General features: G+C 39.8%; 1 protein-coding gene across 1 annotated transcript in view; it reads left to right on the plus strand.

Annotated features, from left to right (window-relative positions):
* LOC126260846 (laminin subunit alpha) overlaps positions 1-25,568 on the plus strand; it is a 405,465-nt gene that overhangs the window by 176,498 nt on the left and 203,399 nt on the right. The window contains exons 23-24 of the mRNA XM_049958250.1: positions 3,260-3,422; positions 11,635-11,755. Of these exons, the coding sequence (XP_049814207.1) occupies positions 3,260-3,422; positions 11,635-11,755 (284 nt within the window). The remainder of the gene's footprint in view (positions 1-3,259; positions 3,423-11,634; positions 11,756-25,568) is intronic.

The raw sequence follows: 25,568 nt of genomic DNA on the forward strand, positions 1-25,568 counted from the left end.
CCCAGGTTAGTTTAACTATTTTATATTAAGCTAAATGTAGTAAAGGTCAGTTGCATGATTTAACATACATGAAGTAACTGCCTTTATTTGCAGTTCTGTTGGGTTTGTCTGAGCTGTGACATCATCTTGATGAAATTGCTTGCCCAAGATGTAAAAGTTGAGGTTTCTTACAGTATTCATTGGCCCCCTAATAACTGCAGTTGGTATCTGTCCATTAAACTGCTCAAAAGTGAAACTTACAGATTGGTGTTAACTCAATAGCAACTCAATACAACTGTGGTTTGGTGGATTAAAATGAGACGTATTCAAAGTACTGCATGTTGCCAAACACTATTCCAGTAGTACTATTCACATGCTTGATGAATTTGTAGTTTCTGGACAATCAAAGCAATTCAGTGGTTAGCATGCCACCATTCTGCTCTACAGTTAACAGCACTGAACTATCAATAGCAACAGGCCCATGCCCTTTTATGTGCTACACATTTGAGTCAATAATCTAGTTTGAAGCTATGCATTTTGTTAGGGCCTGTTAAGTATGACAACAGTCATTCCATGTTGTGGGCGCATTGTTTGGTCTGGTACCCACTTGATGCTGGGTATGATCAATGCCTATCCGAAGAACACACACATATCACAGCCACAGCAATGTTGGTGTAACACAGATCTTCCAGGTAACACAAGAGACAGCATTGTTAGGGGTGCACATATGCCATTTTCTCTAATCACATTAAAATTGTTGTTGGTACTGTTTTTTATATACAGGGTGGTCCATAGATGGTGACCGGGCCAAATATCTCACGAAATAAGCATCAAACGAAAAAACTACAAAGAGCGAAACTCATCTAGCTTGAAGGGGAAACCAGATGGCGCTATGGTTGGCCCGCTAGATGGTGCTGCCATAGGTCAAACGGATATCAGCTGTGTTTTTTTAAATAGGAACCCCCATTTTTTTTTCATATTCGTGTAATATGTAAAGAAATATGAATGTTTTAGTTGGACCACTTTTTTCGCTTTGTGATAGATGGTGCTGTAACAGTCACAAACGTATAAGTAAGTGTTATCATGTAACATTCCGCCAGTACAGACGGTACTTGCTTCATGATACATTACCCGTGTTAAAATGAACTGTTTACCAACTGCGGAAAAGGTCGATATTGGGTGATGTATGGCTATTGTGATCAAAATGCCCAGCGGGCATGTGCTATGTATGCTGCTCAGTATCCTGGACGGCATCATCCAAGTGTCTGGTCCGTTCGTTGGATAGTTATGTTATTTAAGGAAACAGGAAGCGTTCAGCCACATGTGAAATGTCAACCACGACCTGCAACAAATGATGATGCCCAAGTAGGTGTTTTAGCTGCTGTTGCGGCTAATCCACACATCGGCATTGCGCAAGAATCGGGAATCTCAAAAACGTCGGCGTTGAGAATGCTACATCAGCATCGATTGCACCCGTACCATATTCCTATGCACCAGAAATTGCATGGCAATGACTTTGAACATCATGTACAGTTCTGCAACTGGGCACAAGAGAAATTACAGGATGATGACAGATTTTTTCCATGCGTTCTACTTAGCTATGAAGCGTCATTCACCAACAGCGGTGACATAAATCGGCATAATATGCACTATTGGGCAACAGAAAATCCACGATGGCTGCGAAAAGTGGAACATCAGCGACCTTGGTACAGCATTATGGGAGGAAGGATAATTGGCCCCCATTTTATCGATGGCAATCTAAATGGTGCAATGTATGCTGATTTCCTACATAATGTTCTACCAATGTTACTACAAGATTTTTCACTGCATGACAGAATGGCAATGTACTTCCAACATGACGGATGGCCGGCACATAGCTCGTGTGCGGTTGAAGTGGTATTGAGTAGCACATTTCATGACAGGTGGATTGGTTGTCAAAGCACCGTACTATTGCCCGCACGTTCACCAGATCTGTCGTCCTTGGATTTCTTTCTGTGGGGAAAGTTGAAGGATATTTACTATCGTGATCCACTGACAATGTCTGACAACATGCATCAGCGCATTGTCAATACATGTGCAAACATTATGGAAAGCGAACTACTCATTGTTGAGAGGAATGTCGTTACACGTACTGCCAAATGCATTGAGGTTGACGGACATCATTTTGAGCATTTATTGCATTAATGTGGTATTTAAAGGTAATCACGCTGTAACAGCATGCATTCTCAGAAACGATAAGTTCACAAAAATACATGTGTCACATTGGAACAACTGAAATAAAATGTTCAAACGTACCCAAGTTCAGTATTTTAATTTAAAAAACCTACCTGTTACCAACTGTTCGTCTAAAATTATGAACCATATGTTTGTGACCATTACAGCACTATCTATCACAAAGCGAAAAAAGTGGTCCAACTAAAAAATTCATATTTATTTACGTACTACACGAATATGTAATAAAATTGGGGGTTTCTATTTTAAAGAATGTAGTTGATATCCGTTTGATGTATGGCAGCACCGTCTAGCAGGCCAACCATAGCGCCATCTGGTTTCCCCCTTCAAGCTAGACATGTTTCATTCTTTGTAGTTTTTTCTTTTGACGCTTATTTCGTGAGATATTTGGCCCGGTCACATTCAATGGACCACCATGTATACCTAGGTTTATATTCTAAATTTCATAGCTGTTGCAATTTTTGTAGATTTTTGTGAATCTGTGTTCTTTTTGAGAGTTGTATGAAGCTCAAAACGATTTAAAATGTTGAATTTTAATTGCGTGAGGACTAGTGGCCCTTCTTCTTGACAAATGTATATCAGCAGTAGGGTCATTCACACCAGCAGCAACCGTGGAACAAGGGACTTTTATTTTTCACCCTTTTGTATGGAGTTTTTTAGGCTACCATGGTTACAAGTTTCATAACTATTTAGGATGGAGACAAGTAATAAAAACACATTCAAGTGTTTACATTATTTCACATATACTGCTGTTGACTAAATATTCAACTCTAGTCCCTTTTTTCTTTATTATAGGTGCTTTTTTCTCTAGCTGGTTTTTATATTTACAATTAATTGCTATGCTGTGACTGTATAAAATAATATGTTACAATATATCTGTTAAATAAGACAGTATGTATGGTTATTGAGCTCACTATTCAGTTCAAATAATCTTTGCAGACTTTTTTTCAGCTCATATTCATCTCCATCAATATTTTTGTATCTTATTATTTGTGATTCTTGGCAAATTTCTGTTGTAAATGCCTTAACCAAACTAATGAACTTTCAGGTGAGTGTATATGTCCACCTAGAGTTACTGGAGAAAAATGTGATCAGTGCATCCCATACACATATGGATTTGATCCAATTATTGGATGTGAAGACTGCAGTTGTGATGTTCTTGGAGTTATTGAGGGAAATCAACAGTGTGATCTTCTTAATGGAAGCTGCCAGTGAGTGTAACAGATTCTATCTTTTTTTTTTTTTAATGTCCTCATTTTAAGGAGGCATTTTTTTCTTTGTTGTCTACTGATTAATGAAACATGGCAAATGTAATGTGTTCTTTATTCTTGTGTGTGAACCTCATGTCATAGGTGCATAGGTGAGGCTAAAAATTTCATTTCATGACACTCCCATATATAGTTTAAATTTAACAAGTATTTGATATATTTTATCTCCTTATGTAAAATAGGTTTATTCACTACTTGTGTGCAAGAGCACACAGTAATTATTGAAAATGCACAAAGACACAGGCATTACACATTACTCTGAGCAAGCCCTGTCTTAGATACATGGCCTAAGAAAGATTGTGAAGTCTACATCGAGTTCTGAGTTGCCATCAAAACTGAATAATTTATTCAGAGAGTAGTCTAAAGAAATCAGAGGCTGTAGTATCAGACTGTGATGCAGTATTGATGTGAGAGATGAACAGAGTTTGTGATTCGTTATGCTTTTTATGCAGGCTTTATGCTTTTTGTCCTGCAGTGTCAAAATTTTGGCAAGTAATTTATGTAAGCCAGGAAGATGACGAGTCAGTTATTAGTGAAGATATGTTCTATTAGGCCTTTCATCTAGTCTTTGTTTTGTCGTGACTGTTAAATTGGCCATTTACTTTCTGTTATTAGGCAAGACTCTGACATTAACATGGAATACCAGTAATGCAATACGTTGACTATTTACAGTCTTATCAACTTTTCTGTTTATACGGTCAGATAGCTTAGCAGGAGCATAATGGCAACATACCAGTATTTATTAATAAGCCTATTCAGTATTTAACTAGTGAGGCTTCCTACACTTTGTTAATTGTAAAGTAAGTACAAACTTGTCGTGAGTCATGCCTGGATAGTTCAGTCATAAGATAGGCGAGGTTGCAGGTCTCAGTCTAGGTCTATCATACAGTTTTAATGTACTAGGAAGCTTCAAAACAGCACAATATTTGCTGCAGCTTTCTTCCAGGAATGCTCATCCAGCAGTGTATGCAGAAGTACTTGTGTGAAACGTTGAGAGTAGGGGAGAGGTACTGGTGGAAGTAAACCTGAGAGGTCAGGTTCTACATCATAGGATACTATGTTTTGTGAAGTCCGCAGTTTCATATTTCAGTACATTTTTGAAGAAAATTGCCAATTTTGCACATATCAGGATCTGACTGAACATACATGCAGAAGATCTGACTGAGCATATATGCTGCTTTATTTTATAGTGCTTCATTATCGTAACTACATCATCTGTGAAAGTCTAATGTTATTATTATTTCCAGCTCACTAATACACAACAAACTTCCTTAAAGCACTCTTAAAGTTACTTAGACATTTGTCAATGATTCTCCTGGCAAGATACCATGCTGCATCCACTGTACTGGTAAATCATGTTGGTGTTGTACTAAATCAAATGCATTTCAAAAGTTTAGAAATACTGCGTCTACTTAGCTCCCTTGATCCCTGGTTTTCATTATGTCTTGTAAGAAAAACAAGAGGGGGATTTTATGTGACCAGCATTTTCAGAATTCATGCTGCTTGGCATGGAGAAAGTCATTCTTTTCGAGACTATGCTCTGAAAATGCTCTAAGCTACCACAGTGGATGAATGTCACATATATTGGATTGCAATTTTGTGAATCACATTTGCTACCTTTCATGTAAACATGTATGAACTGTACTTTTTTCTAACCACAGGGCACAGTTTTTGTTTCAGTGTTCTATAGTATATTAAGATTAAAAGGGCAGCTAACTCAGTCACAAATTATGTAAAGACTCTCACAGCAATTCCAGAAGAGTCTGGAGTTTTGTTCAGTTTTAGAGGTTTCAGATTTTTTGTACAACCACTCATCATTACATTGGTGTGAGAATTAAACTGGGGCAGTTCTTGTATATTTTTCTTTATAGAGGAACATTTGAAAACAGAGGACAGCATTTCTGCTTTTGCTTTGCTACCCTCAACTTCAATTTATGTGTCATTAATGAATGTCTGGACACTAACTTTGGTGCCACTGACAGCCTTTACATTTGAGCAGGATTTATTTGTATTTTGTGTGATGTTTTTCAATAAGATTCTGCTACAGTAGTTGTTGAGGGTTTCACATATTATGCTTTTAGCAGCTGAAGGTGTTCCATTTGACATCTCTATATCTAGAGTCAAATTTAAAAACAACCTGGCAGAATGAGCCCATTTATGATAATGATATTGCTACTCATCTGGCCTGGATGCATACACTGAGCCAGTTGGGAAGGGTGAGATAAAGCTCTTGTATCTTCCCCTGAGGCAAACTGGCTCACAACTGTAGTAACTGATCCTTGATATCCTGAATATGTGCACTGGGATGGAGATGATGTCTGAACTAGACCACACGTGTTATACCAGGGACAGATCTGGGCATCTTGTTGGCCACAGGAATATGTTAACATTATGCAGACAGTTCATAGAGACACATGCTGTATGTTATTGATCATTGAGCTGTTGTAAATGGCACCACACACTGTTACTTGACAGATAATACATACGGATGCAGGATGTTCGTGATGTGCCATTGTGTCGTCAGAGCACCCTGAACCACTACCAGTCGCAACACCACACCATGACACTAGGCATAGCCTGCTGTGCCTCTCTAAAACATTGGAAGAAGGGGGCATCTCCCAAGGCCACTGCCATTCTCACTGACTATGGTCATCTGGGGTAGTGGAGCACTGAGATTCATGACTCAGCACAATGTGATGCCATTCGTCAGTATCCATGCTTCCTTGTCATGGCACCACTATGCATATGGAAGTTTATGTTGTGGAGTTGGCCATACCCTAATATGAGATGTTAACTCCCTAGTCTGGCCACTGCTAGTCTCCAAGCAATGTTGGGAGATGACACAGAATGTTGCAGGGAGTTTATTGCTTGTTCCCAGATGGCAGGCACAGATGAGAAGTGGTTATGATGTGCTTGGTGCATATTGTGGTGATCCTCACTTTTGGTTGTCAGACAAGGTCGACCAAAACTTTGACCATGAGTATGCTTTCATTAACATTCCCATGCTGTCCAACATCGAGCCACTTTCACATCTAAATCCCCAAATTTGGATATTACTCAATTTGACCGGCCAGCCAAATGGAGCCCCCCCCCCCCCCCCCCCCCCCCCCCCGAGACCCTTTATTTGGTATCTCCATGTCCTTCACAGTGATAACTTAACATATGACACTGTTCATGCCCCTTGTATATCCTACCAGGCCTGGTAACTACACTACACACAAACAACAATAATGACCTCAGGTGGCTGTCCTACCTGTCACAGAGAATTGTAATGCTAATCATTTATGAGGTCTGTTCAAAAAATTTGGAACTTTGTCCACAAAATTTTTCCACACTTACCTTTTACTTATTGTGCATGGTCCCCTTTGAAATATTCTCCTTCACAATTGATACACTGCTTCTCTGGTGTCGGAAGGTGTGGAAGTTGAATGCGCGGCAGAGGGTATGGACCAGGATACCCACTAGGGATCTCTGTGCTCTGGGGCATACCTGTGCCACGAGCCTTGCCATGTGAGTATGCCACTCTCTGTACCACATGAAGTCTGCAGCCAGTTGCGTTTCCCACGGTTATGTATTTAGGCGGCTATGCGGCTCTGCCCCAGCAGTCTGGTACTCGCTAAAGTTCACGTATGTATCTTGGCCATACTGTGTTCCATTTCATTGTGTTGAAATACATACTGTCATTGTTTGGAGTGTTCTTGCATTGTTGGTGTCTCGCCTTGGTCTTCACCTCAGTTCTTGCTTGCTCGCCTCGTGTTGTGTCCTGGTCGGTCGCAGTGTCTGTCATCCCCTATTTGTTCGTCTGTCCTGTTTGTTCATTGTTAGTGATACCTCCAGTGGCTCCCCCATCTGGCGGCTTTGCATCTCTATTATCTGCCATGCACCACTTGCCAGTTTCTCGTGGCTATAACAGGCTCCCAGTGCTGTTTCCACTGTAGCAAGCAGTCTCGGTACACCCCTTGCTGGATTGCGTGAAGCACCATCTGTGGATTTTCTTTTAACTTATCTGTCATTGCAAATCTTCATCCTTTCAATGCGGTTTTCAACTTTGGAAATAAAAAAAGTCTGAAGCGGCCAGGTCTATAGAGTATGGAGGATGAGACAGCACAATGATTTCATTTTTTTTTGCAGTAGTCAAGCACCAACAGGGATGAATGTGCAGGTGAGTTATCATGGTGCAAGAGCCATAAATTGTCTCACCACATTTCAGGCCGTTTCCTTCTCACATGATCCAGCTGACATGTTACATTCTTCTGCAATCTCTTGGACAGTTAGTTCCCGATTGGCATGCACAGTTTTGCTGACATCCTGACATGAGCGTCATCAGTAGACATCGAATGGCATCCTGAATGAGGGTCATATTTAACTTCCGTTCCACTATTTTTGATCTGTGTGAACCACTCCTAACAACAAGTATGGCTTAAGCACTCATCACCGTAGATTCGTGCATCATTTGTTCTTTCTCTGTAAGGGTTTTCCTAAGTTTCATGCAAAACTTCATGCAGACACGTTGCTCCTCTAATTCTGCCTTCTCGAAATTTGCCCACTGTGTGACACAATGCTATGCTTAATACAGCACTGAAAAATAACTAACAGACATACAACAATGAAACTACTAGGAGTTACACATTAAACACAGGCGAGTGCAGAGATGCCAACTGCATTTTGCTCTAACACATTATTGGTGCAAAATTACGAATGTTCTGGAATTTTTTAAACAGTCTTCATACATACCAGCTGATGGTGTGCATGCGTACAAAGTTATGTTGACTTTGGACCGTGTCTTCTGGGTGCTTCACTTCTTTTGTCAAGCAGTGTATATCCTATGCTATGTTTTACACGTATCGAGTAGTAGTTGCTGTTTCTTTCGAAGTTTCCCTACAAAAATTGTGTATAATAGAGAGTCCCTCCCATCATGAACTTTTCTTATAGATGTGTATCTATCCAGCATTTGGCCAACTATACATCTTCAGCATATTTTCTCTGCATACTCCTGTCCAAGCGAAATATTTCAAGTCAGGATATGACACTTCATACTCTTTATCTAGTTTAGGGGGCATGTAAATTTATCTGCTCATTTTATCTGAGTTTTATACTTGGTAATCAATGATGATACAACCAATTTTGAAATGGGTGTCCTCAAAGAGGTCAGGTGGATTTCCTGCCATTAGATGTAATGTATTTTCATCGTGACTGCGTTATTGAGCTATCCATTTTAAGTTGATTTCAGAGCAAATATTTAGCATTATTTCAGTGGATGTTTTATCATTGTTACTGCTTACAAAACTATAATTATTATACTTCATTGTGGCATGGTTAAAGTCTCCTCCAATGATGACAGTATGATCTGGGAACATGTGTACTAGCGAGCTAAGGCTTTCTATAACATTTTTGGTTATGTGTGGGAGGGGGGTGGGGGTGGGGGGGGGTGAGACAGGTGGTCTACAGAAGGATTCAATTAATTACAGTATTATGGAAAGGATAGATTGCTAATCACCGTATAGCAGAGATATTGAGTCACAGACATGCACGACAGAAAGATGTAAGCTTTTGACCAGAGGGCCTTCTTCTGAAATAGACTACATGCACACACACACATTCACACAAACACAGCTCGCACACACATTACCACTGTCTCTGGCTGCTGAGGCTAGACCTAGCCTTTGTGTTCATTATAAAAATCTGTCTGCTGCTAATTTTGGGTTTGAGTCAACTTTGTATTCCTAGTATTGTATGAGCTCTATTGCTTTTTAGGAGCACTTTGACATTTGGTCTCTAGTAAGAAAGGAAGACATTTGTGTGCACTCTGTACACAGTCAGTACCTGGTTAGCAGCCTGTTATGTGTAGTGCACTATTTATTAATTTAGAGAGAATGTTCATTTCTCAGCTATGTGGTGCAACTCAAGGAAATCATAACTCGTATTTTCACAGAATCTTCCAAGTTCCTGGTTCAAGCCTTTCAGTCAACTCAGAATCAAGAGGCAGGGAGGCAGTTTCAGTTCTGGAGAAAATTCTGTAGATAGCGACCTTTGTAAAAGTTATTTGAGCAAGGCTGGTCTTCCCAAACTGCTCTTCCAGTTGTTGGAATGATCCAAGTATGCTCCCAGAGTCCAGATGACAGACAGTGTTTGTTCCAGTGTGCACTGCAATCTGCAGTTATTTGCACCTTGATCTCTCAGTGACTGCTGGAGCAATCTCTTCAACAACTTCAATGAGGCCTTCAATTATATACATGCATTGTACAGGACGATCTTTTTTGTCCCTTGCTAACAGTTCCTGAAGAAGTACTGTTATTCACTGAAGGCTGAAACTGCTGACAGTTTTGCACTTGCCTCCTCTTGACACAGGACACTGCAGGTGTCTTACTGGCTCATTTTCATTTCAGTGGGTTACAGCACTTCAACCATATTGGTTAGGAGGAGGAGTAGAATAGCTTGAGTTCTCCTCAGTTCCTGCCACCCTTGTACTTGGCCCCAGGGTCTACCACTGACATGCCACTGACAGTCAAGTGGACTAGTAGTGATAGATCCTCTCGATAGATCCTGTAGAGGACACAGTGCCCATGGGAGAGGATAGTACTTGAGGTACATTTGGTATATCTGATACATGTCTCTTGGTATGGTAACCCTCACAACAAACTCATTTACAGCAACATCCAATTGCTTGACAGCAGTTGGGGCAATTTCCAGCTGCTTATGAACAGCAACTATCTTATGCCGTACCCAAAAACAGATTTCACAGTGGGGCTACATTGTGGCAAGTGCATTGTTATACAGAACAGTAAATGAATAACTTTAAATTAACTTATTCGATTCTCTTTTAATTTTTGGATCTGTAATTGTACAAGAAATAGAAGCTCCCTTCAGGAACTAATGCAATTTATACTAGACAAAATGATTTCTGTTGTAACAAGAGAAAAGAAGGGATAAAATTTACTGTTTCCCTGAAGCTACTTGGAAGTTCGAATCTCAAACTTTTGTTTTCATAATTTTCCACACTAACAAACTCGCATAAAAAATATGCGCAATTATTTACATAATCATTATACACTCTCAAACACTTGCGTGGAACAAATTGGTTAATAAACAGACTGAAGGATTGAAAATATTGCACTAATTATGTAATTATGTAAAAACCAATACTGTGATTAAGGAGAAATGTTTTTGGTCTTTCAAGCCAAATATTGTTGCTGGAATATACAGAATGCACTACAGTAACAAGAATCCACGAATTCACTATGAAATATGCTATGCACAGCACTCATGCACCTTCCACATCCTCAAAAATGTACCTTTATTCATGTAGATAAAAATTATGACAATAGGCAGAACAACTGTGTGGCTCAAGGATACTACTGCCAAAACTGTATAAAACAGTAATGTAGTTAACAGACGATGTTGCAGTTTGAAATATATTTATGTAGTATTCAAAAATAACATAACATGTCACACCACATGCACGAGTTTTGATTCAGTCAATATTAAAAGCATTTTTTGGATTTTTTACTTGCTGACTTTCACTAGCATGCCTAAGATGAATACTGTAGTGTCAATATATCCCACTAGAAACAGCAAAAGTCATAAAGCACAACAAAATCTGTTTCTGTATGAAGTGGCTGACAATAAATGTTTTAAATCTTGCCTGGATAGCTCCGTTAGTAAAAGCATTACTTGTGAAATGTGGGGTTCTGAGTTTTGGTCCCAATGTAACATACAATTTTAATGTCAGTTTCGCCTCAAAACTATGTTTGAAAAATCATTATCTGAATGGAAAGTTGTAAATGAGCATAGCCGAATAAATTGTTGGTTGGTTTGTGGGATTAAAGGGATCAGACTGCAATGGTCATCGGTCCCGAATAAATTGTGAACTCTACTCCACATATCAGGATAATCTTTTGGTAAGAACAGTTGATTGTAGCAAATGTTTCTATACCTGTACGGTATATGGCCCACAGTGTTTTACGTGAAAATCACTTAAATGGCTGAAATCTGTCCTTGTTTTCAATATTTCCTGTTTTGTCCTGTTCCTGGCACTGAATGCAGGAATATCATTTAATTGGGGAGGACAACTAGATGTTGAAATAAATGGATAAGTCTTTTGCACAATTATGTAGTTTAAAGAATTTTTTGTATTTTAGTAATTACTTGGTTTCAGATGCAAGCCTAACGTAGTGGGTCGCACATGTGATCACTGCAAACCAGGACATCATCATTTCCCATACTGTGATATGTGTGACTGTGATCGTCGAGGTACAACCACAGACATTTGTGACCAGGTATATTAGTTCTATAAGTTCACTATCATCTTAAGCACCAAATGTTTGAGGAGAAAGTGTTAAAAACTAATGGTTCCTTTTTACAAGCTGCCTACACATTTCTAACATACAGTTCAATTGCAATGTGAATTGCTTGATTTGTCATAATATTTTTGAAAAATTCCGAAGGAAACTGTAGGGTACATTATCCTGATATACCTCAGAATTCAAGCAAGATACCATTTTTTCAGGTGCACTGTTGATCTTCTCTATTATGTACATTACAGGTGTTATACTATGTGGTATTTCCCAAAACAAGTTATCACACACAATGAAACATTATAATCTTTTGTGTAACATTGTGCTTCTTCCTTAATGTTTTATGCCTGTTTCTCTTGCATATTTGCATGTGTGGTGTGGTTGAATTTAAGGGTTTATGGAAAGTAACTGACTGAAAACTTAAATCGTTATGTTATATCTGAACCTGGAGGGATGATACTTCCTTGCATTGGAAATATGCTGAAAACTGGTATTGCAGCAGGCTCATTTCTGTCAAACTTTAAACAATTTGCAGGTTGTCAGTTCAAGTGTATGAAATAAATTGTTTTCTGTAAAAGTGAAATCAAGTTGAAATGCATTCTGCATAACATATTGAGTTGCCATGTAACAACAGAACCTGGATTTGCAAAGAAACTTATGCAAATACATGCAAACTTCACATGCACAGATAGAACCAACTATAGGAAAGTTAATCTGCAGAGCTAAGGAAAAACTCTTAAGTCAGCTGCATGAGTAAACTTGGGACAGCTCTTTGCAGCAAAATGACAAAGTTTAAATAACTCATTATAACAAGTAAAAGACTGAATTTTAAAATAAATACAATCACTTCTTTTAGGAATTAAAATTGGGTATCGATGTGGAATGCACTGACTGAGACAAAGAATATTCTCCAATATTATTTCTTTGCTTTGCATAGACCAACATCACCTGCTACTGTAGCTTTCTGCTGTAAAATGGCGTCACTACAGCATATACTATGTGATCAGAAGTATCTGGACACCCCCAAAAACATGTTTTTCATATTAGGTGCATTGTGCTGCCACCTACTGCCAGGTACTCCATATCAGCGACCTCAGTAGTCATTAGACATCGTGAGAGAACAGAATGGGGCACCCTGCAGAACTCACAGACTTTGAACGTGGTCAGGTGATTGGGTGTCACTTATGTCATATGTCTGTACATGAGATTTCCACACTCCTACCCGTCCCTAGGTCCACTGTTTCTGATGTGATAGTGAGGTGGAAATGTGAAGGGACACGTGCAGCACAGAAGTGTACAGGTGACCTCGTCTGTTGACTGACAGAGACTGCTGACAGCTGAAGAGGATCGTAATGCATAATAGGCAGACATCTATCCAGACCATCACACAGAAATTCAAAACTGCATCAGGATCCACTGCAAGTATTATGACAGTTAGGCGGGAGGTGAGGAAATATGGATTTCATGGTAGAGCAGCCCCTATAAGCCACACATCATGCCGGTAAATGCCAAACAATGCCTCGCTTGATGTAAGGAGCATAAACATTGGATGATTGAACAGTTGAAAAAGGTTGTGTGGAGTGACCAATCACAGTACACAATGTGGCGATTCGATGGCAGGGTTTGGGTGTGATGAATGCCCAGTGAACATCATCTGCCAGCATGTTTAGTGCCGACAGTAAAATTCAGAGGCAGTGGTGTTATGGTATGGTAATGTTTTTCATGGTGGGGGTTTGCACCCATTGTTATTTTGTGTGGCACTATCACAACACAGACCTACATTGATGTTTTAAGCACCTTCTTGCTTCCAACTGTTGAAGAGCAATTCGGTGATGGTGATTGCACCTTTCATCACAATCGAGCACCTGTTCATAATGCACGGCCTGTGGCAGAGTTATTACACAACAATAACATCCCTGTAATGGACTGGCCTACACAGAGTCCTGACCTTAATCCTATAGAATACTTTTGGGATGTTTTGGAACGCTAACTTTGTGCCAGGCCTCACCGACTGACATTGATACCTCTCCTCAGTGCAGTACTCGGTGTAGAGTGGGCTGTGATTCCCTAAGAAACCTTCCAGCAACTGATTGAACATATGCCTGTGAGAATGGAAGCTGTCATAAAGGCTAAGGGTGGGCCGTCACCATATTGAGTTCCAGCATTCATGATGGAGGGCGCCACGAACTTGTAAGTCATTTTCAGCCAGGTGTCCACATACTTTTGATCACATAGTGTACACACAACAAAATGAATTGGCAGATTCATCTACATCATAGAGCATTTAGATTATTATATCTTTTCAGTTATCCATCCATGTATCTCATATGCATTTCCTCTCTAGTCTGATATTTCCAGCACATGGATGTTTTCATATTGTAATCACATATCACTTTATTTGTAGTCTTGCATTTTTCATGAAATTAAGTGTAGATGTTCTGAAACCATTTCATTCTCCCTCTCAGAATTCTCTAGTGATCTCACTGTTGTCACTCTCTGAACTGCTTTCCTGTTCAAGTTTTGAAACAAAATAATAATTGTCAGAAGCTTCAATAATAAGCTTGTCTCATTTGTTTTGATAGTGGTTTGTTACTTGTCCTCTCTGATTGCAGTCATTGTATTCTAACCACTGTGACTTATGACAGAATGTAGGGTGATATCTAAAATTTATGGACTTGTTGCTGTCAATTCCTTAAAGTTTCATTTTAAGGTTATTCTCTGCTATCGCTGAACCTTCTTTTTTCTTCAAATATTTCCAGTTGTGGCAAAGTTTCCATTTGCCTTTTGTATGCTATGTTTTAATTCACATATTACAAAAAGGATAGACTTCTATGCATCATATAGTGGAGATGCTGAGTCGCAGACAGGTACAACAAAAATCCTCTAAACATGTAAGATTTCAGCTGGAAGGTCTTCTTAAATAGACAACACACACACACACACACACACACACACACACACACACACACTTTTTGTAAAATTGTCGTTATTCTGCCCTGGATTTTCCATTGTTTTAATTCACATCTATATTTCTCAACTGTTTTTAATTCTAAGAATTACTGGAAACCTCCTAACATTAAGGGTGTGAATTGCTATTTGCCATGTAACATGTTATTGTATTGTAACCTTTTCTGGAGCTTCATAATTGTGCTTTATATCACTCACACATGCCCTTTCTGTCGTTTGTGTTTTAGAATTTTGTAGATGTAACCTCAGTCCATGGACTGTATGTCCATTTTTTCATTAATATGTTTTTTACTTCCTTTCTCATGTGCTTCACACTTTCTCAGTGATTGAGTTGTTTTTGTTTCCATAGTCTCTATCCTAGATTTTTCAATTTTTTGAGTCCTACCTGTCAATTTCCTGTTTAGTCCCTTTTTATCCTCCTATTCACATACTCCATCTTTCTGCCATACTTTTTATTCATTTTTCTTGTAACAACCTTTTCATTGTCTTTTTCACCATTTTTACGACATTGTTGTCAAACAAGTTACATAATGTGTCTCTGATTAACAATCAGAAATGGCCAAATGAAAGTTGACCTTTGTGTGTTCAACTTACATTCACAGCCAGCATGTAAGGTATTCATGTGATCTTTTAGACTGTAAATAAAAAAAAACTAGTTAATGTAATCTTAATATTTAAGATTACACAATAGAAAATATGGGATGGAATGTAACAATATTATGAAAAGGGTAGCGGAGATGCTCAGCCACAGACACACACACACACACACACACACACACACACACGCACACAAACTGTCACAAAATAAGCTTTTGACCAACAAGGCCTTTGTCAAAGATAGACAAAACACACACACACACACACACACACACACACACACACAAATGCAACTCACACGTGTGTGTGTCTGTTATCTATTTTTGACAAAGGCCTTGTTGGCTGAAAGCTTATTTTGTGAAAGTCTTTTTTTGTTGTGCCTATCTGCAACTCAGTCCACTGTGTGGTGAGTATTTAACAAGATTGATGAGCAAGAAATTTGGGCTCCATCAAGTTGTTTATTTTTAAACTGTGTAAGCATTTATCCCACCACTCCTTTCTCTCTCTTTTCCCACTATTTATTATTATTGTTTGTGTGCTCCATGGACCTTGCCGTTGGTGGGGAGGCTTGCGTGCCTCAGCGACACAGATAGCCGTACCGTAGGTGCAACCACAACGGAGGGGTATCTGTTGAGAGGCCAGACAGACGCGTGGTTCCTGAAGAGGGGCAGCAGCCTTTTCAGTAGTTGCAGGGGCAACAGTCTGGATGATTGACTGATCTGGCCTTGTAACACTAACCAAAACGGCCTTGCTGTGCTGGTACTGCGAACGGTTGAAAGCAAGGGGAAACTACAGCCGTAATTTTTCCCGAGGGCATGCAGCTTTACTGTATGGCTAATGATGATGGCGTCCTCTTGGGTAAAATATTCCGGAGGTAAAATAGTCCCCAATTTGGATATCTGGGCGGGGACTACTCAAGAGGACGTCGTTATCAGGAGAATGAAAACTGGCGTTCTACAGATCGGAGCGTGGAATGTCAGATCCCTTAATCGGGCAGGTAGGTTAGTGCTGTGTTGGCAGAAGTGCCAAAACCGTGTTGCTAGAGGAGGCCGAAATGCACGCGTTTAATTACACGCAGACTGGCGTGAGGTCTGGAACAGTTAAGGGAATTTTTAGTAGCAAATAAAGTACGTAGTTGATGTAATACTTAACTTTAATCCATAATTGTAGAACATCGGTCTGACGGTACAGGCATCACAAGTTAAATATCTATTGATAATGGCGCCTCGCTAGGTCGTAGCAAATGACGTAGCTGAAGGCTATGCTAACTATCGTCTCGGCAAATGAGAGCGTAATTTGTCAGTTAACCGTCGCTGGCAAAGTCGGCTGTACAACTGGGGCGAGTGCTAGGAAGTCTCTCTAGACCTGCCGTGTGGTGGCGCTCGGTCTGCAATCACTGACAGTGGCGACACGCGGGTCCGATGTATACTAACGGACCGCGGCCGATTTAAAGGCTACCACCTAGCAAGTGTGGTGTCTGGCGGTGACACCACAGTTAGAAAATTTAAAAAGGGAAATGGATAGGTTAAAGTTAGATATAGTGGGAATTAGTGAAGTTCGGTGGCAGGAGGAACAAGATTTTTGGTCAGGTGAATACAGGGTTACAAATACAAAGTCAAATAGGGGTAATGCAGGAGTAGGTTTAATAATGAATAACAAACTAGGAATGCAGGTAAGCTACTACAAACAGCATAGTGAATGCATTATTGTGGCCAAGATATACATGAAGCCCATGCCTACTACAGTAGTGCAAGTTTATATGCCAACTAGCTCTGCAGATGACGAAGAAATTGAAGTAATGTATGATGAAATAAAAGAAATTATTCAGATAGTGAAGGGAGACGAAAATTTAATAGTCATGGGTGACTGGAATTTGGTAGTAGGAAAAGGGAGAGAAGGAAATGTAGTAGGTGAATATGGATTGGGGATAAGAAATGAAAGAGGAAGCCGCCTGGTAGAATTTTGCACAGAGCACAACTTAATCATAGCTAACACTTGGTTCAAGAATCATAAAAGAAGGTTGTATACATGGAAGAAGCCTGGAGATACTGACAGATTTCAGATAGATTATATAATGGTAAGACAGAGATTTAGGAACCAGGTTTTAAATTGTAAGACATTTCCAGGGGCAGATGTGGACTCTGACCACAATCTATTGGTTATGAACTGTAGATTAAAACTGAAGAAACGGCAAAAAGGTGGGAATTTAAGGAGATGGGAGCTTGATAAACTGACTAAACCAGAGGTTGTACAGAGTTTCAGGGAGAGCGTAAGGGAACAAATGGCAGGAATGGGGGAAAGAAATACAGTAGAAGAAGAATGGGTAGCTTTGAGAGATGAAGTAGTGAAGGCAGCAGAGGATCAAGTAGGTAAAAAGACGAGGGCTAGTAGAAATCCTTGGGTAACAGAAGAAATGTTGAATTTAATTGATGAAAGGAGAAAATATAAAAATGCAGTAAATGAAGCAGGCAAAAAGGAATACAAACGTCTCAATAATGAGATCGACAGGAAGTGCAAAATGGCTAAGCAGGAATGGCTAGAGGATAAATGTAATGATGTAGAGGCTTATCTCACTAGGGGTAAGATAGATACTGCCTACAGGAAAATTAAAGAGACCTTTGGAGAAAAGAGAACCACTTGTATGAATATCAAGAGATCAGATGGAAACCCAGTCCTAAGCAAAGAAGGGAAACCAGAAAGGTGGAAGGAGTATATAGAGGTTCTATACAAGGGTGATGTACTTGAGGACAATATTATGGAAATGGAAGAGGATGTAGATGAAGATGAAATGTGAGATATGATACTGCGTGAAAAGTTTGACAGAGCACTGAAAGACCTGAGTCGAAATAAGGCCCCAGGAGTAGACAACATTCCATTAGAACTACTGATAGCCTTGGGAGAGCCAGTCCTGACAAAACTCTACCACCTGGTGAGCAAGATGTATGAGACAGGCGAAATACCCTCAGACTTCGAGAAGAATATAATAATTCGAATCCCAAAGAAAGCAGGTGTTGACAGATGTGAAAATTACCGAACTATCAGTTTAACAAGTCACGGCTGCAAAATACTAATGCGAATTCTTTACAGACGAATGGAAAAACTAGTAGAAGCTGACCTTGGGGAAGATCAGTTTGGATTCCATAGAAATATTGGAACACGTGAGGCAATACTGACCCTACGGCTTATCTTAGAAGCTAGATTAAGGAAAGGCAAACCTACATTTCTAGCATTTGTAGACTTAGAGAAAGCTTTTGACAATGTTGACTGGAATACTCTCTTTCAAATTCTGAAGGTGGCAGGGGTGAAACATAGGGAGCGAAAGGCTATTTACAATTTGTTTAGAAACCAAATGGCAGTTAAAAGAGTTGAGGGGCATGAAAGGGAAGCAGTGGTTGGGAAGGGAGTGAGACAGGGTTGTAGCCTATCCCCGATGTTATTCAATCTGTATATTGAGCAAGCAGTGAAGGAAATAAAAGAAAAATTTGGAGTAGGTATTAAAATCCATGGAGAAGAAATAAAAACTTTGAGGTTCGTCGATGACATTGTAATTCTGTCACAGACAGCAAAGGACTTGTAAGAGCAGTTGAACAGAATGGGTAGTGTCTTGAAGGGAAGATATAAGATGAACATCAACAAAAGCAAAACGAGGATAATGGAATGTAGTCGAATTAAGTCGGGTGACATTGAGGGTATTAGATTAGGAAATGAGACACTTAAAGTAGTTAAGGAGTTTTGCTATTTGGAGAGCAAAATAACTGATGATGGTCGAAGTAGAGAGGATATAAAATGTAGACTGGCAATGGGAAGGAAAACGTTTCTGAAGAAGAGAAATTTGTTAACATCGAGTATAGATTTAAGTGTCAGGAAGTCGTTTCTGAAAGTATTTGTATGGTGTGTAGCCCTGTATGGAAGTGAAACATGGACGATAAATAGTTTAGACAAGAAGAGAATAGAAGCTTTTGAAATGTGGTTCTACAGAAGAATGCTGAAGATTAGATGGGTAGATCACATAACTAATGAGGAGGTTTTGAATAGGATTGGGGAGAAGAGAAGTTTGTGGCACAACTTGACTAGAAGAAGGGATCGGTTGGTAGGACATGTTCTGAGGCATCAAGGGATCACCAATTTCGTTTTGGAGGGCAGCGTGGAGGGTAAAAATCGTAGAGGGAGACCAAGAGATGAATACACTAAGCAGATTCAGAAGGATGTAGGCTGCAGTAGGTACTGGGAGATGAAGAAGCTTGCACAGGATAGAGTAGCATGGAGAGCTGCATCAAACCAGTCTCAGGACTGAAGACCACAACAACAACAACATGGAATTAAAAAATGCAATTTGTATCTTTCTGCTATTAGTTGCAATACTTGTTTGTGTTCTGTGTTTGTATTACTATGAATTTGCCTGAGTCATGTTTGGGTTTTAAAGTACCATCTAATCAGTGTGCTGTAGATAACTATGTTGACATCGTAGCATAAAATTTGTGTCATAACCTCATCAAACTGTGCCACTATTAGTTCAGGTCAATAACTCTTTTACAGTTGATACTAATAAATTTGACAAATTTAAAATGCAACTCAGTGGAATTTTTAACAATACTTACCCATGCATCTTTCTTGGCAAGTACATCCATATTATTATTACACTGCTGGAAAAAAAAAAAAATTAGTACGTCTTTTAGACCACAGCACACCATTCCATCTTCCAAGTGATCCTCTGAAGACACCAGCTGAATCATGCATGTTGATGCTGTGACATGAATGGAAGACAGGCTAGAGGTGCGCATGCCCATAGTCCCACTGGTAATAACTGGCTTGTGACAGTTTGTGTTGTCATGTCTGGGTCTACAAGCCCTCTTACCTGCACTGTGGTAGCTGTATGATGTGCAACTCTACCCTTACAATACAACGATCCTGGCTAATCTCTGTGCTGATAGCCAGAAACTCATCTATGCATGTGGGAATGTTCACGTGACCACTGATATCAGGATCATTGCACAATTGATGCAGCACATCCAACTTGTATGGCAGTTTTCCAAAAGGACCATCATGCCACTCAGAAGGCCACTATTTGACTGCTTTCAAACTTGCTCAATTGGCTGCAGAAAGAATGAGTGCATCTCTATGGCATGGTTGCCTGCTTCTTCATACATTTGCACCACACTGAGCCTTCTGGCTCTGAGCAATCCCTGTTAAAGGATAGACACAGATGGCACCATGGTAGCTATGCCACTACACTATCTGTTGGTGTTCAATGTCGAAATCATTATCAGTGCACCTACTATCCCCCAGGTGGCATATGCCATCATCAAATCAAAATCTACATCATCTTTCCATGGGTACTAATTTTTTTTCTGGCAGTCTATTATTGCATCCACATCCATCGACACGTCTACCCAGTAATAATATATGTACAATTGAAGAGAATATATGTAATTGCCAATTTTGATTAACTTTGTTGTTTCTGTATTATGCAGACTTTATAATTCATTGTAAAATGACCTGTGGGTTAATGCACAACAAACTTTATGTTATACATCAGTTTTGATATCTTGACTTATTTGCATAACATCATTTAACTCTTCAGTATATCTAGATTTGTCTGCTTTTGCTGTACTCATGTTCTACCAACAGTGTGTACTAACATTCTGCAGCACTTAAGTCCAGATGTTTTGATCATCCAATGGTCATGTTCATGTATCCTTTCTAATTCATGCACACTATCGCATACAGTGAACAGAGATACACACATGAAGTGATGACTTCTGTGTCTCATAATGAAGAGATGTTTCTGGATGCTATGGCTGCTCATTGACTGTTGCTGCTGGCCAGCCAATGGTTGTATTGACAAGTGTCTGTGTGTGCTGTGGCTCTTCTGTCCTTTGGCACAGTCCATGATAGGTGGTTGCAACCTTCACCATCAGCACATTGTTACCCATGGCAGTTGACTCTGACAGTGGTAATTTTTTTTCTTAGTTAATGTACTCATAGAACACCCTTCCCAACAATGGTATATGGAAAGCTCAATGTCTGCACAGCCTCGGAAATGGACTCCCCTACTATTACTGGTGCAGATGACCAGGTAAAGGGCTCCCTGATTGTTGGTAGAGTACAAACTTTAAAGTTATGCTTCCAAGCTCCTTGTTGCTTATTTCTTGTCCTTTCCATTGGCTGTCCTACAGTTTCTGTTGTATTTGTGTGTTTTCTTGCTATGTGGAAAAGTTCTTAGTTGCCCACAAAGTGTGGCCCCTGGTGGGGTTTAGTTGCTGCACCCTCTACATCTACATCTACCTCTATACTCTGCAAACCATTGTGAGTTGCTTGGCAGTGAATACCCTCATTATATCAGTTATTAGGGTTTCTTCCTGTTCCATTAATGTATGGAGTGTGAGAAGAATGATTGTTTGAATGCGTCTGTGCATTCAGTAATTATTCTGATCTTACCCTCACGATCCTTCTGTGAGCGATATTTATGGGGTTGTTGTATATTCGCAGAGTCATCATTTAAAGCCAGTTCTTGAAACTTTGTTAATAGATTTTCTTGGAGTAGCTTATGTCTATCTTCAAGAGTCTTCAGCATCTCTGTGACACTCTCCCACAGATCAAGCAACCAGAGACCATTCATGCTGCCATTCTCTGTATATGTTCTGAGTCCCCTTTGAGTCCTATTTGTTACTGGTCTCACACACTTGAGCAATATTCTAGAACCAGTTGCATGAGTGATTCGTTAGCAATCTCCTTTGCAGACTGGTTGCATTTCCCCAGTACTCTGCCAATAAACTGAAGTCTACCAACTGATTTACCCACAGCTGAGCCTGTGTGATCATCCCATTTCATATGCCTACAAAGTGTTACGTCCAACAATGTAGGAAAAGATAGATTGTTACTTACCATAAAGAAGACACCTCAAGTTGCAGACAGGCATGATTTAAAGACACTCACATATAGCTATTGGCCACAGCCTTCGTCAGTAAAGAGAGGCACACACACACACACATTCACACACACACACACACACACACACACACACACACACACAACATTCACATACACACACACACATACCAGCAAGCACCTTGCGCACACATGACCGCTGACTCCATCATCTTGGGCTGGAATCCAGGTATTTGTATAAGTTAGCTGATTCCAACATTGACCCATTGATTTTATAGTCATAGGATACTACGTTTTTTCATATTGTGAAATGCACAATTTTACATTTCTGAATATTAAAAGAAAGTTGCCAATCTTTGAACCAGTTTGCACTCTTATCAAGATCTGACTGAATATCTAAGCAACTTCTTTTAGACAGTACTTCATCATAGATAACTGAATCATCTTCAAAACATCTGAGGTTACTATTAATATTGTCTGCAAGGTCATTAATATATGACATGAACAACAAAGGTCCCAACACACTTCCCTAGGGTACACGTGAAGTTACTTCTACATCTGATGATGACGCTCCATTCAAGATAACATGTTGCGTCCTCCCTAGCAAAAAGTTGTCAATCCAGTCACAAATTTCACTTGATACCCGATATGATCATACTTTTGACAATAAGCATAGGTGTGGTACTTAGTCAAATGCTTTTTGGAAATCAAGAAATACTGCATTTACCTGACTGCCTTGTTCCGAAACATTCAGTAAATCATGCAAGAAAAGTGCAAGCTGGCTTTCATATGATTGGTGTTTTTGGAATCCATGCTGGTTGGCATGGAGGAGGTCATTCTGTTCAAGATACCTCATTATGTTTGAGCTCAGAATATGTTCTTAGATTCTGCAACAAATCAATATCAATGGTATTGGACGGTAGTTTTATGGATCACTTCTACTATCCTTCTTGAAGATGGGCATAACCTGCACTTTTTCCAAGAACGGGGCACAGTCTTTTGTTCAAGGGATCTATGATAGATTATAGTTAGAAGAGGGGCTACCTCAGCTTCACATTCGGTGTAGAACCTGACAGGGATTCCATCGGGCCCTGGAGCTTCATTCAATTATAACAATTTCAGAGGATTAAATTGGGGCAATTCTCCCAGGTTTTTCTTTGTAAAAGGACATTCAAAAACAGAGTTAAGCATTTCAGCTTTTGCTTTGCTACCCTCAATTTCAGTTCCTGTCTCATTTGCTAAGGATTGGACACCAACTTTGGTGCCACTAACAGCCTTTACATATGACCAGATTTTATTTGGGATTTGTGAAATATCATCTGACAATATTCTGCTATGGGAGTCACTGAAGGCATCACCCATTACTCTCTTGACAGCCAAACACATTTCATTCAGCATCTCCATGTCTGTTGTCCTATATTTTACACCTATTATGCAGCAATCTCTGTTTCTCTAGAAGTTTCTTTACGGTGACTGCGTAGTTTGGAGATTACCTACCATTATGAACTGTTCTACTGGGTACATATCTATCCAGTGCATGGTCAGCTGTTCCATTAAACTTGAGCCATAGTTGCTCTACATGCTTCTGCCTGTGCTGAAAGTTTCAAGTTTCTAGTTTGCTAAACATATAAACCTTTCTTCTTGTTTCAGTTGTCCTTTGTACTTTGGTAATCGTTGTTTCCACAACTGTGCCATGGTCACTGATACCAGTTTTGATGTGGACATTCTCAAAGAGGTCAGGCTTATTTGTTGCCATTAGCTCCAGGAGATTTCATCATGAGTGGGGTTCCTAAATATCTGTTCTAGGTAGTTTTCAGAGAAGGCATTTAGTAAAGTTTCACAGTATGTGTTATCACACTCACCTCTAACAAATCTGTTATTTTGCTTCAGTTACTTCAGGAGTTGAGTCTGGTGGGTGATAGAAGGATCCAATTATCATGTTATGCCCACCCCTGATATTGAATGTTGCCCAAACAGTCTCATATGCAGCTTTGATTTCTATCTCAGTGGATTTGAGTTTCTTGTCTGCTGCGACAAATACATCACCTCCATTCACCATTTGCCTGTCATTTCTATAAACACTCAAATTTTCCCCAAAAATCTCATTGCTATCAGTTAGACATTTCAACCAGGGTTCTGTACCCAGTATTATGTGAGCTTCATTGCTCTTCAGGAGCACTTCAAACTCTGGCACTTTGATGTGAATACTTCAGCAGTTTACCGTTAGGATTTTAATACCGTCACCTGTGGGAGGCATTTCCTTCAGTCTTCAGTCTGATACTTCTTGGCTTTCTACAGCTGTCATTATCTGGTTTGGATTGGGAGTCTCCTAACCTAAAAAATCCTTGTGTACATCCGACACACAGTCAGCTACCTGACTACCAGTATCTGACATGTAGTGCACATCTGACCCATTTATGGGGACCCTACAGTTCTCAACTCTATGGTGAAACTCCAGGAAGCCACAGCCTAGCTTGTCACAGAACCTTTGAAGTCTCTGGTTCAGTCCTTCTCCCAAGCACATGAATTTATCTGGTTGTAGAGAGCTGCACAGCCTGACAAAACTTCTCATTGATGGGAGGCACTTGGGTGACATTCATCTGATGAAAAGTCTTATGGCAGTTGCTTCATGAGATGGAGGTCCCTGTTTTGTAAGATAGCAGGTTTCGTATATGTGTCTCCACTGCATTGTCCCACACCCGTATGACATACTCAGAGATAGCATGCAGCAGTGTGGATTGTAATGTTACTCTGAGATGTGGCAGTGTTGTCCATGGTTTGAGTAATGACTAAAGTAGTCAAAGTCTTTTCATTGCTTTTCTGTCAATGTCAGCCACATGCTATATCCAAGTAAGCCAACTGTCGATGGTTACTTTCAGCATTGTTATAGATGAACACTGTTCAGACTACTGGAGAACAGGCTGTAACATGAGCATTGAGGGCTAAATGCCCACTGTCTGTCCTCGGCATGTCTGCTGTTGTCTTCAACATGTCCAGAGGTTATAAGATATATAGAATTGGGCTGTGCATAGAACCCTGAGATACTCCTGCTCAGATGTGACAATTTGTCAAGGTTTCTTCTGCCCTGAATGGAAACTCCTTCCTTCCATATATGTTTAGGGGATGCATACATGTGGCAAAAACAACCCTATTGCCAGGAGTGTGTAGTGGAGCCCATTATGCCACACAGAGAGAAACACTCTTGAAATGTATAGGAATACTTCCCAAAAGTACTCCTTCCACTTGATACTGTCAAGTGAATCCTCCATGATGCAAAGGAGTTGATGTATCATTGTTTGTCCTTTTCAGTATCTGAGTTGTTTGTTGGAAGCAGCTGTTCTGA

The sequence above is a fragment of the Schistocerca nitens genome, chromosome 5 (assembly GCF_023898315.1).
Source record: "Schistocerca nitens isolate TAMUIC-IGC-003100 chromosome 5, iqSchNite1.1, whole genome shotgun sequence".
Classification (NCBI taxonomy): domain Eukaryota; kingdom Metazoa; phylum Arthropoda; class Insecta; order Orthoptera; family Acrididae; genus Schistocerca; species Schistocerca nitens.